The sequence below is a fragment of the Eulemur rufifrons genome, chromosome 2 (assembly GCF_041146395.1).
Source record: "Eulemur rufifrons isolate Redbay chromosome 2, OSU_ERuf_1, whole genome shotgun sequence".
NCBI classification, from domain to species: domain Eukaryota; kingdom Metazoa; phylum Chordata; class Mammalia; order Primates; family Lemuridae; genus Eulemur; species Eulemur rufifrons.
Genome location: NC_090984.1, coordinates 121,740,015 through 121,752,528, shown reverse-complemented (window position 1 = coordinate 121,752,528; position 12,514 = coordinate 121,740,015). Strand labels below are relative to the sequence as shown.

Genomic DNA, 12,514 nt, shown 5'->3' with positions numbered 1-12,514 from the left:
TGGGATTCCTGGACCTGGCTCAGAGCTGCAGACAGACCTGGGAAGCCATCCTGAGGGCTGAGCCTTGGCCTCTCGCCTCCCAGGGGACAGCAAGACCACGGCCCGTCTTTCAGGGCTGTGGAAACTCAGCCGAGGTGTGTCAGGAGCCAGGAAATGGTAGGGCCCCTTGTCATCAGCAGACCAGGGCCCCGGAGGTGAGCGCCTCCCCTGGTGGCCCTCAGGGTGGCTGGGCATACAGAGTGCTCTGTGGCTGTGGGAGGTCACGTGGGACAACCCAGAGCATGAATAGTCACAGGACCTCAAGGCCGCGAGGCGGGAGCCGGTGCCTCAGGCAGGCGTATGGCCTACACTTGCTGCCACCGGGCAGAGACCCTGGAGGATGCAGGAGGCAGAGCCGCCTTTCCTTTGCCCACCACCTGCTGGGCCCCAAGTCCCATTCCTCCACCTGAATGGGACAGTCGTGGGGTCCTGCTGGCCAGAATGCACACAGTCCCTGTGGTGTTCCAAGGCCGCAGCCACACTCGGCCCAGCCCCAGGCCACGGGCCGGAGGTGCCTGAGCCGCCCCAGCTCACCCTCCCAGCTCACCCTCCCAGGTCTTGGATGTTCTGATTGCGCCCAGCCACCCACTGAAGACCTTGTCTTGCTCCTGTGACTCCTGTCGCCATGGTCCTGGGCCTACCCTGCCAAGAGCCACCGAGAGCCAGCGCAAGAGAGTGAGAGCCGGAGCCCGAAGGTGTGGACAGTAAACCGTTTATTACCGTGTGGACACAGACACCGCGGTGCATGGACAGTTTCAACACCATGATTGCTGGGGACGGAGCTGCGTCAGACGGCTCCGCTGTGTGTGGTGACACCACACCGTGCCTGGCCGTCATTGCCAGCTGAGGCACTAAGAGCGTCACCTAGGAGAAAACTTGGAAATCATCTAATGAAGCAGGTGATTTGGGGGTGTCCTCTCTATAACCCAAAAAAAATGTACACTTAAATAAGCAAATATAAAATACAAAAAAGACGAGTAGACCTGGTGTTCTGTGTCAGGCAGAATCTAAAAAAATCCTGGAACTGAACTTTGTTTCCTCATTTTAATATTTTATCACAGGTTAAGACTTGAATGAAGCGCTTCCAAGCTCCGTGCAGCTCTGCGTGTGCTGGACTGGCGCCTCGCTGTCCTCCCGATGGCCTCGACGTCTCGGCGCCGCCGTTTACGTGGTGCTGATGCTGCTCAGCTCCTGCCTGATGGCTGGGGACAGGCACAGGGAGGCTCAGCGCGAGGGGCCGGCCCAGCCCCTGCACCTCACACCCGACGGACCTGGCTGGTGCCCGTCTCCCCACTCGGTCTCCTGGGGCCCCCCAGGCTCTCAGAGCTGGGGGCACAGGCTGGAGGCCCAACAGGGCTGTGGCACAGGCCTTTGGGTGATAACAAAGTGTTTGGGGTCTCCTCTGCCCTTTCTCCTGCAGTAGTCCCTGCTGCGGGGTGGCGGCCAGTGACCAGCCCAGGGCCTCGGGGACCCTGAGCACCAGGACCCTGGCGTGAGGAGCTGGCCCATGCTGAGATGCAGGGTCTTTGGAGGCCTTGGACATATGGGCACCCAGGTCTACTGGGGGACCCGGGAGCCCCCCCCTGACAGTGGAGGCTGGGCTCTGGCCCATCTGGCTTCTGGGGGGGCAGCGGTAAGTCCCTGGCCTGGGAGCCCGGTGGGCTGCACTTGCTCTGCCGACACCCCTGGCCTGAGCCCCTCCCTCCTCCATGGCAGAGGCTGGGGCTGCTCTCGGTCCTCTCCCAGCTTCCTCTCCCCCAAGGCTGCCGGCGAGGAATGCCCTCCACCTCTCCCCAGACTTGGGCCTGTCCCTTCTCCCTCTTAGCCCCCCGCTCCCCCACAAGCCTTTGGTGTCCCCTGTCCCTGCTCCCCTTCCTCCACATCAGCTCAGGCCTCTCCCTGGACAGACCTCACGGGGCCAGGGTAGGCACCGTCAGTAGCAGGGGGCCACTTCTCAGGGCCCCCAGCGTGGCCTGTGCTTTGCTGCAGGCTGGGGTGGCACCTGTGGCAGGTGGAGAGACTGAGGCTGGGGCTCGAGGTTCCTACCACACCCCCCTGCCGGTGTCCGCCCCGCTCTGGCCCGAGAGGGTCCCCAGCAATTGTTGGCTCCGTGTCTGCCTTTGTGGCTCCGCTGTTGCGCTCTGCTCATTCATTAGCGCCTTATCTCCCTGCCCAGGCCTTCCAGGCAGGTGGACAAACAGGAACTGAGCGCTCTCTGCTCAAACGCGGGCGTGGCGGCTGGGAGGGGAGGCCTGGTCGGTCTGGGCTCCCGCTGGGCCTCCTCTCCCCACTGCAGCCCCGTCAGCCCTCTGCCACCAGCCTCCACCCCTCTGGTCATGGGACCCTCTTGCCCAGCCACGTGTCGCGGCTCTGTGGCGGGCTGAGCCCGCCTTGCCCAGCCTTCCCTTCCCCTCTGGCCGCAGATCTGAGCCAGCCCCTCAGAGGCTCCGGGGGGGGGGGGGGGGGGACCGGAAGGACGGATGTGATGCCGCAGGGGCACGTCCTGCTCTCTGGAGCCAGAGGCTCCTGAGGGCCACGCCGTGCCTGCGCCTCAGTCCTGGGCCACGCAGGCTCAGGCCTAGAAGGCAGTTCTGTGGCCCCTGGTTCCCCGCACCCCAGGGAGATGGCAGTTTCCTCCGAACCGCAACACCAGTGACTGGAGGCGGCAGCAAGTCAAAAGGTAACGAAATAAAGAACAAAAACTTCAAGTTGCTTCTACCAGGCTTGGCTTGGGAATGTACGCTGGGACCGTCCCCCTCCACACATCAGCACCCTGAGCCCCCAGGCAGAAGTGGAAAGGCCCCAGATTTGTGTGTCGGCCCACCGGGGCGGTCCGTATTCTCAGGCAAGTCACTGCTCTGAGCCTCAGTTTCCTCAACTAGACATTACAAGAATGAAGTCTCTTCAGTGCAGTACTGGCCCCGGCTTAAACCCGCAGGCTGCCTGGCCTAGACGGACCCCTCCACCCTGGCCAGCCCGGGGCGATGTCCCTCTCCCGGCCCTGGGCCTTCACTCACCATCAATGATCTCCTCCTTCACCTTGTGAAGTTCTCGGACCACCTCCTCTAGGATCTCCTGGTGGGAGCAGAGCGTCAAAGTGGAGGGACAGGCAGTGAGACAGGGGAGCTGGCCTTGCTAGGGACGTGGCAGAAGTGTTGGGCCTCCCGGGCCTCTCTCCAGAGCCGCAGCTCTCGCCCTTGCCCAAGACTCCTTGCGGCCCCTCGGCCGCCCTCCCCATGTCGAGGGCAGGGTGGCCAGGGACCCCGGGAACTCCTGCTGCCCACCACCCTCCAGTCTGCGTGGGCCTTGCTGGGCACAGACGGCCCCGCCTGCCGGCTGCTCCTGGCCTCTGGGGGAGGGACACGCTCACCTGTTTCATCCGGTCCAGATCGAAGGCATCCAGGGCCACGTCATTGACGCCCCCGGCGGGCTTCATCCTGGGGAGAGTGGCAGGGCAGTGAGGGGACGGCAGGCCCAAGGCCCCCACGCTAGTGGCCGGCATCAGCAGGAAAGCTGGGAGTGCCGGAGCCCCGTCGCGGGGCCGCCTGCTCCCCTCTCCGCTCGGGAGTTTGCTGTTTCTTACCTACGGCCACCCCTAGACTACCTGGAAAGGATCTTAACGCCCAGTCTCTACCGCAAGAGGGTCTCCACGGATCCTGGGACCATATTTCCCAACCCAAGAGCCAGTACTTGGGGGCCAACAGAGCTGTTGTGATTGGCGAGCTCTCGCACAGACGTGGCGACTCACGCACGCTGCCCTCGCCTCCCTGCACAGAAGGCAGCAGCAATGACCTCCCTAGCGGCCAGGCTTACGCTCCCGGCTAGAGTTGAGGCTCAGGAAACCAGCACCAGCGGCATTAAGTACGTGACGTTGCACATTTAACGCCCATCCTGGAGGCACCGGCTCCCGACACAAACCAGCACCACGGCTCTGCGTGTGACTCCTTCAAGAAACATTCGTGGATGTGGCTTCTCGTTTGAGGTGGTTCTCGCGGACTGCGCTGCTGTGACAAGTTTCTGCACCACGGTTAACCGATGTGGATTTTAACGTCTCTCGCACACATATCCTCCCGGGAGAATCTTGGCAACATGCTCGTCTATCTGGTCTTTTGAAAACACGACTGTGGTGCTGAGGGACCCAAGCTCTGCCCCGCATGGACAGAATGGCTGTGGGAGCCTGTGGCTTCAGGGACACGTACGTGGCCCGAGCCAGGTAGAAAGATCATGGGTGTGACAGTGCAGGGCCATCTGGAGCAAGCAAGGACCATGTTCCCCACAGCTGAGGACAGTGAGGATGAGAAATGAAGTGCTCCTGCACCAACGTGGGCCCAACACGTGTGTAATTAATTTGGGGTCCCTGGATTCTCCAGGCCTGTCCCGGAGGCAGGGCTGGGGACCGTGGGCTGAGCGCTTCTGCTCTAGGTCTCAGCCTGCCCTCTCTGCACACCCGGCGGCCCCCCATGACAAACACCGTACACCCCATAAGCAAGGCTGCGTGAGAGGGGTCATTGGCACACACCCGCTTCGCAGCCATCTGGGAAATGAGAGACCAGATTTGTCTTGGAACTGGAGCGAGACCCCATTCCAGGTAGGAATGGCCTTGACAATGCTCTTGGCCACTGAGAACGTGGCAGCCCACCCCCACTCCAGCAGGACATGGCTGGCTCTGCTGGGCGGGCGGCAGGCTCGCCCCCTGCTGCTGCGCCTGTTCCAGGTCCCCGCTCCGTTCTGGTCACCTTCCCCCGCCTGGCTCCCGTCACGGCCCCTGTGCCTACAGCTCTCCGACCGGGGCCTGCACACGGAATACGATGCAAACTAACCTCATTCCACCCCCCAGCTCTACTGCCTGCTGTCTGTCCTTTGAACTTCGGGCCCAGGGCCCTGGCACTTAGCGTTCCTTCAGCTTGGACAGCTGTCCCCACAGCCTCTGCATGGCAGCCTCCTTATCCAGGTCGGCTCAAATGCCCCCTCCCTAAAGCACCCTGTCTACCACGTGGCCCTTTACGCCTTCTCGGGAGCACCCCCAGGACCCACAGCTGTCTGGTTTACATGAGCTCTCTGCGCAGGGACTGTCCCCAGCACACGGCTGACTGCCGCGACCACTGTGTCCACCTGCATTGGGCACAGCTGTTCTGCAGGCTGGAGTTCTGTGCTCATCATCTGTCCTGCTCTGTCACAAGAGTTGTTTCCTTTCACTTTGGGGTGGGCAATGGAGACGTTTCTTGGTGCAGGTTCTAGAGGTCTTCAAATTCAGGCCACACCTGGCCCACGGTACTGTGTGGCTATTTTGTTTCTGACTTTTTGGGGAACCTCAGTTCCAAACACCCTGTCCTGTTGTCACACCAGCTTTTGGTTTGGGAAATATGGTCAGCAGATCTGTGGGGAACCCGGCTGTGCCTGCTGCGCGTGGGGACGGAGGTGGAGCTGGCGGAGAGCGAGCGGGGGGCCGGGCAGGGCCGCGGCCAGTGAGCACGCCGCACGTCCCGCTGTTGTTCACCTGCGCCTGCCCCGCCGCCGTCCCGTGTGGCAGGGACCAACAGCCCTCACTGTACCAGGGAAATGGAGGCTTGGAGAGGTCGCCTAACTTGCCCAATGTCACGCTTAGCGAGTCGAAAGCTGGATTGAGCTCAGCCCCACTTCACTGCCGCTTTGGACAGGTCGCTCCTGCCTCTCCTCGCGGGGAGGAGAGGAAGGAGCTGACCTGTACAAGCCCGAGTCCCTCCAGCTCTGCCTTTCCCCAGGTCTGAAAGAAAAGATCCCCTTCCCAGAGCAAGCTGCTGAATGCCAGACAGGAGACAGGGTTCAAGGGTGTTAGTCAGGGGACAAGAGACAGAGGAGGCCCCAGAGACTGGGGGACAGTGGGCAGGAGGGTTGTTCGGTACCTAGAGTGAGGCTGCGACTGAAGGGGGCTCTTAGCTTCGGGGCTCTTTGCCACAGACGGGGTTCTACAGCAACGGAACGAAACAGACACGTGAGCCGGCGCCAGCACCCGCCTCTGCCCCACCAGTCGCCGCTGGGGCCTCCCCAGGGCAGCTCACCTGGACAGTAACGAGGACACAGGTTTCTCCACCGAGTTGCTCCGCTCCCAGGGCTTCCGGCCAGCCTCTGTCAGTTCATGTCATGGATGAAGAGCCTCAGAGCTGAGAGGACTCAGCGGCCACCCCAACCCCCTAAGCACCCCAGACAAGAAGTGCCCCCATGCCAAGGGTGCAGAGCCCCCGGGCGGGAAGGTCTGCCTCGAGTGGAGCTGCAATCTGGCTCCTTGTTTTCAGTCCCCCTCTGGCCAAGGGCAGCCCCTTGAGGGTGGCAGATGGCACTGTTGTCACCCTGTGTTTCTTCCACTCCAGGACTCAAGCTCCCGTTCCCTTGACCTGGTTGACCTTGACTTGTGACCTGGTTTCAAGTCCTTTCACCATGCTTGGGTCTCTCCGTGGAATGTGAACCAGCTGGTAAGGGAGCCAGCGACACCAGCAATGGGGTGAGCGGGCAGCAGAACCCCTCCCCCAGGCACTCCCAGGGCAGCCCGTGTCCCCATCTGCTGCGGGACCCTGGAGCCCCCTGGCACCGTTAGTCGACTGCCCTCCTTGGTCTGCCTCCCACACCGCATCTGGCTCTTTCCCACCCTGGGCTTTGCAAGCTGGTTTGTCTTTTCTTTTTTAAGGTAAGTGGTATCAGATTGTATTTCATTCTGCTGCAAGGGATTTGTTGATTTGAATTCACTGGCTTTGCAGGCTGGCCCAGGGCAGAAGACAAAATCCCTAGGGCTAGTGGGGAAGCACTCGGCCGAGACCCTGCAGGCTGCCTGCAGGTCTGAGGCAGTTCTCAAAGCCACCTTCTGGGATGGGTGCTGGGCCCGCAGGCAGACGTGGGGCCACAGGAGCACGGGCTCCAGGTGTATGGCCTTGAGCAAACCACACAACCACACCAGCCCCAGCCTCCTAACAGGAAACCACTCGGCCCACTCACTGGGCCGTTATAATTAGCAGATGAGGGCAGGGACATTGTTCATGTTCACTGGCAAATCAATGTGCCAGGCAAAGTTCTAGAAGGAGAGGACACAGCACGCAGCCTCATGAGGAAGGCAGTTATGCCCACACGTAGCTGGTGCAGGCACAGAGCATGCCCAGGGAGAAGAGCAAACGGCTGGCAAGAGTCTCCCTGCCCCGGGGATAGGGTGGCCTAACTCCCTGCCCTGCTCGCGAGCACAGGCCTGGCACAGAGGAGATGCTGCACAGATGTTTGTTGAATGACTGAACAACCGGCCCATCACACTCTCCTAATTACACCCCCTCTGCCACGGCTCAGATGGGGAGACACCTGAGCAAGGTAAGGGCCATGTTTCTGGTGGAGCACGTGGCACTGGTGATCTCTGTAACGTCCGTCCTTAGTTGGCATTTCACTGGGAGGCACGTTTAAACATCCCTCTTAAGAATGCTGGGCCCAGCCTGCACTCGGGAGCCCTGGGTGTACTTTTCCACAACTGGACACATGCTCAGGCAAGTGCCTTCCCTTGTGAGGGACTCGGGGTCCTGGTGAGAGACAAGGTGACACGGCAGGTCACCCTGGGGAGCGTCATAGTCAGTTTGCTCTAGCAATTCCAGCCTGCTCGGGGGACTCGCAGGAGCTGGGCTCTCTCACATGTTCAGCCCAGTGGTTGGAACAGATTATCTTCTTCTAAGCGTGCCTCCCTCCCACGCTAAGACCTTGTGCCTCCCTGGGGTCAGGATGGCACCCTCTTACCTGAGGAGTTAGGTGGCTGGCTGGATGCTCGGGTCCCTGGAGATGGGGAGGTGCTGGGATCTTCCTAAAATGGAAAAGAAAGGCTCTTCTGTTACAATCTGCCCACGAAGGCTGCTTGGGGCCGGGGCAGGATACCTTTGGACGAGAGTCATTGATAAAACCTCAGTTTTCCAATGGTTCTCACTGAATATGTATTACTTTTACAATTAGCAAAGCAATAAATATTTAAAAATGAAAAGCGTAGGCAAAGCCAGGCTAGGGGAGGCTGCAGGCCGGTACAGGCTCTCTGTAGAGTGGCGCAGAGCTGCCTGCTGGCCCTCAACTCCCTCCCCAGCCTGGAGCCCGGGTGGGCCAGATGCCTCCCAGATGCCTGCTGTCTTGCTGACGGCTCAGCACCCCTGGCGTGACTTGCCCCCTCGCTGTGCAGCGCTTGCCGTGCTCGCCAGCAGCCCCGCCCCACTGTCCACTCCCACCCTTCCGTGGCCATGAAGGCCGTGGGGGTGGCCGGGCAGGACCCACCGGGGGCCCTGGCCTACTCCTCTCAGGGGCCGGTGACAGGCCCAGATGTCTGGCTGACACTAGAGGCTGCTGTGGGTCCCCTGGTGGCAGGTGGGATCTTCCAGGCCTGTAGTGAGTGAGGGTCTACTCAGAGCTGGCCACAGGCTCAGCTGATTTCCTAGGGACCTGTTTGTGGAAGACCCCAGATGTACCTCATTTCTCTTTTACAAAAAGAAGAGGAAGGGATCTACTCTAAACTTCACGTCCATCCCCAGCCGGTCCACACGTTCATCAGTGTTGCTGCCCAAACGACAGCTGTCAAATCGAGTTCTGACCTCACAACCCCGCTATGAGAGCCTCTGAAGCCGCCTGGCTGCTTGACAGGGCAGGGACAGCCCTGTGCACCCCGCCTGGCCCTCCAGCTCCACCTCTGGCCGGCTCTCCCCTGCCCCCCGGCCCTGCACAGCCCACGCTGTGCCTTTGCCCACGGCGCCCTCCCTGCCACGCTTCTTTCGTTTAAATAATACCTATTTGTTCTCCATTAATTATAAACTTAGTACATGTTCACTGAAGAGAATTTGGAAATATTGAAAAGTATCAAAAGGAAAATAAAAGCCAGCCACTGGGGTTTCTCCCTCACGCTGTGCTTGCCCTGCGCTCTCAGAAGCCAGTCCCAGTGTGAGCCAGCAGTGACCAGGGGCCTAGTTAAAGAAATGACAGGTGTCCAAGGAAGACAGCACCATTCTTGGGATTGCAGGGTTCAAGAATGCTTCTCTTCCAGAAGTTGCTGGGGTCTGGAATCCATTCCTCCTGCAGCTGGAGGAGCGAGGCTTTAAGTGTGCCGGAGCTGGCGCTCCACACCAGCAGCTGCCCGGGAAGAGCCTGTGCTGGCCCACAGGCCCGCGTGCTGCTGTCTGGCACCTGTGACTATCCTGCGGCTCCCAGACACAGGCCTCTGCGATTTCAGAACTTCGCGGCGAGTTAGTTGGCTGAACTCCATCGTGTGCGCAAGGCACGGGGACAGCAGGTGAGTGAGAAGCCCAAGCCCAGCCTTCCCCGGGCCTACGACCTGGCGGAGAGAGTGAGTCTGCGCGAGCTATCGTGTGTGCGCTCAGGGCCTCGGGAGAAGTATGGGCTCAGGATCAAGTAGCGGGGAGCCCTGCCCAGCCTGGGGTCTGGGAGGCTATGTTTTAGGGAGTGAGGTTTACGCAGAGAAGTGCAGGCCAGAGAGGAGCTGGGGAGGCAGAGGGGCCCGTCTGTGCCCGGGACAGCACCAGCCTGGCCCTGCCGGGGAAGGCGAGGCAGGGGTATGCAGTGGCCTCTGGCAGGTGTATTTCTCCTCTTGTTCTGCACTAAGGCATAACTTTGATGTTGTTTGTGGTGACAGTTAAGGTCTAAACTTAGCGGTGTCAGCAGGAGTCTATTGTTACAGGAAAAGCTTAACACAGAGGACAAGAGAATTGCCACCTTAGGTGGAAGCAGGTGCTGGGAGCTCTGTGCCGCTAGGCCAGGCTCTGGGATGCCCGCTAAGGACAAGAGCCAGGGGTTCCAACGCGCTTTGCCATGGCTTACCTGCAGCTCCTGCTGGAATGGATGGACTCAAGGGGAATCTTTAGGAACAGAGATAATTTGAAAATGAAAGCTGCCCCGGGCTTCCCCAGACTTTCTGTACCGCAGGTGCACCCTCTGCCCCCTCAAGTCCCTTGATGAGGCCCTGGTTTGTCTGAGCTCCCTGGGGCTCCTAGGCAGGTGAGGGGGCACTGCTGTGCTTTGCAAGGGCTCCAGGCTTCTCCTGCACAGCACTTCTGGGGCGAGACTTGCTTTTCTGCCTGCTTCTCCGTTAGGCTGCAGCTCCGAGGGTGGAGCAGTGTCTGGCAGGGGAGCACTCCCTGAGCACAGACCTACTGCCAGGGCTCCGGGGCGCAGCGGCAAGCCCCACGGAGGCCCTCCTGCCCTTCCTATAAACCACCCAATGAAGTGCCTATCACATGGACGGCCAGGTACAACTCAGTGCCCCAAAGGCCTGGCCTGGGACTAGAGAGCCTGCCCGGGAGATTTACGTCTGTCTGGGAGGCGATGGTGGCGCGGGTGCTCACCGTTTGGCTTTCATCTTCCCTTTTGTCAGCTGGCCTGTCTGTCTGGGAGGCTGCTTTTCTCCTAGATACAGGGAAGGGAGAAGATACCAATTAGCTCCTTAAGCTTCTCCCATGGCCCCAACTCCACCGCCTCCACGCAGGCCCCAGCCCTGCAATGGAAACGATGATATCTGCTTTTTGTGCAGGAGGTGGCTCGTCCAGGCTCTCGCCTGGTCAGGAGGCACGCCCGGGTGAGTGTCCCGGTCTCTGTGCTCATCTATAACCTGGCACACGAAACTGGTCTGAGCAGGGAGGATGGGGTTTGGGATGTTCCTGTCTCTAGTGCGACTGGCGACAGCCACAGCACCTGAGGGAGGAAGGAGTCGGTCTGCACCTTGTCCAGGCTCCTGGGGGCCTGGGCTTGGCTGAATAGCAGCTGTTCCCAGGACACTGTAGGCGCGGCCACATGGGACAGGGAGGCGCCTCTCTGGGCTGCAGTCTGTCTGTCCCACAGGTCAGGGCTGTGGGAGCCTCTGCTGCAAGCTCGGGGCACGCAGACCCACCAGCTGTGGGAGGGAGGAAGACATTTCTTCTACTACCCCAGCACCCCTCCTATCTTGCAGCTGTCACTCCGGCCCTGCCCCACCCAGTCTGGAACACCACTAAGAACCTGGACTCGCTCAGAAAAGTGAAGACTTTGAACAGCTCTAACTGATGCCCTATAGTCAGTCCACACTGTTCCCATAGGTACGAACCCCCTTTTCTTTCCTTTTTTTTTTTTTTTAAACTATTCACAGTACTTGTTAATTGTTTATTTACTCAGAGAAACTATTCCTTAGCCAACATATTTGTAGCTCAGGGCAGGTCTGCCTGGCCAGTCCCTTGGCCCAGAAACCTGGGGGTCATCCTGGACACCAGCCTCTTGTCACGGTAAGCTTGATCAATTCTACCTCTGAATTTTATTGCCAATCTTTTTCCTATCGTCACTTCTACTACCTTCCTGCAAGTCACCATCACCTCCTCCTAGACTACTAGCTTCCTGCCTGGTCTACCCACTGCCACTTCGCCGCACTACAGCCCCTCCTGCCCGGCAGCCCGCGTCCCCTCTCCCGGGAACACAAGGCAGGCCGAGCCTCCCACTCCCGTGGGTGTTCCCCAGCAGCGCTCCGCACGCGCTCACTTCCCTCCTGTCCTCCCGTGCTGGGAAGGAGACTGTTGGCCGCACGCCCTCGGAGGCGGGAGACTAGATCCGAGACTAGCTCTGCGAGAACTGGCATTCAAAGCAGCCGCTCCCTCTGCACCCGCGTGGTCAGCTCCACCCAGCATCCGTCACCAAGGCGGATTGCAAAGAGCAGCCGGCGCGAGCTGCTGGCTGTGCACACCGCACGTTTGTTCTCAGTAGGGCCTCGACTGCCCCACCAGCACTGGCGTCTCACTGGCTCCTGGCAACACCGGCTTTTTCCTGTTCTCAGAGAGAAAGGTGCTTCCTCCAGTTTGGTCTGCCCCGTCTATATCAGGCTGTTATCGTCACCTCACTGGTGTGGGGCTTGGGGAAAGCGTTAATAGTTTCTTTTCCAGAAGCCCCTCTTCAGCTCCCTGAGATGGAGGCCGACAGCCATGCACAGCAAGGCTCTCTCTTCCAGCCTCACTTTTGGTCCATGTCCACGACGCCCAATTCTCCAGGCACAGCGTGTGTCAGCCTTCTAGGTGCTTCGACACTGCTGCTGCCCCTCTGCGGTTCCTCCTGCCCGGCTCGCTCTGCCCCTGCCTCGGCCCAGAGAACTGTACTCGCCCTTCTGTGAGGCCCCCTGGCTCGCTCCCTCAGTGAACCGTTCCTACTTTTTGCAGCCAGTCAACCCTGGCATGCCTGGATTTACTGCTACACAAAATGTTCTCCGGTTTTGGGGATTTATGTATGCCCAGGCGCAGGAGAGGCCTGTGCTGTGGCTCCGCCTTGCCACTCCCTGACACTCATGGCGGGTTCCCCAGGCCCTGCCCCTGCTCCGAAGTGCTGGAGCAGCTGCTGCATTTGGTGGCCCCTGTCTCCTCACTTCATCCTCAGGGCCCCGTGCACACTTGATGAGATGGATTGGGAACATGCTGTGAAGACCTCGGTACACACAGAGTTCCCACTTGGCTCAGCAGCTGGGAGGGCCAGGAGA

At 60.2% G+C, this 12,514-nt stretch overlaps 1 protein-coding gene across 3 annotated transcripts in view; it reads right to left on the bottom strand.

The window, feature by feature from the left end:
* Positions 1 to 1,176: 1,176 nt before the first annotated feature.
* The window catches only part of EVL (Enah/Vasp-like), a 178,034-nt gene continuing 166,696 nt past the window's right edge, over positions 1,177 to 12,514 (bottom strand). For 2 of the 3 annotated variants that reach the window (XM_069489703.1, XM_069489693.1), the window contains exons 8-14: positions 10,374 to 10,434; positions 7,780 to 7,843; positions 6,078 to 6,144; positions 5,922 to 5,984; positions 3,410 to 3,476; positions 3,057 to 3,114; positions 1,177 to 1,241 (exon numbers count right to left, since the gene is read on the bottom strand). In XM_069489703.1, the coding sequence (XP_069345804.1) occupies positions 1,204 to 1,241; positions 3,057 to 3,114; positions 3,410 to 3,476; positions 5,922 to 5,984; positions 6,078 to 6,144; positions 7,780 to 7,843; positions 10,374 to 10,434 (418 nt within the window). In that variant the 3' untranslated portion in view covers positions 1,177 to 1,203. Of the gene's footprint in view, positions 1,242 to 3,056; positions 3,477 to 5,921; positions 5,985 to 6,077; positions 6,145 to 7,779; positions 7,844 to 10,373; positions 10,435 to 12,514 lie in introns of all 3 variants that reach the window. The other variant, XM_069489684.1, reaches the window with a different exon arrangement.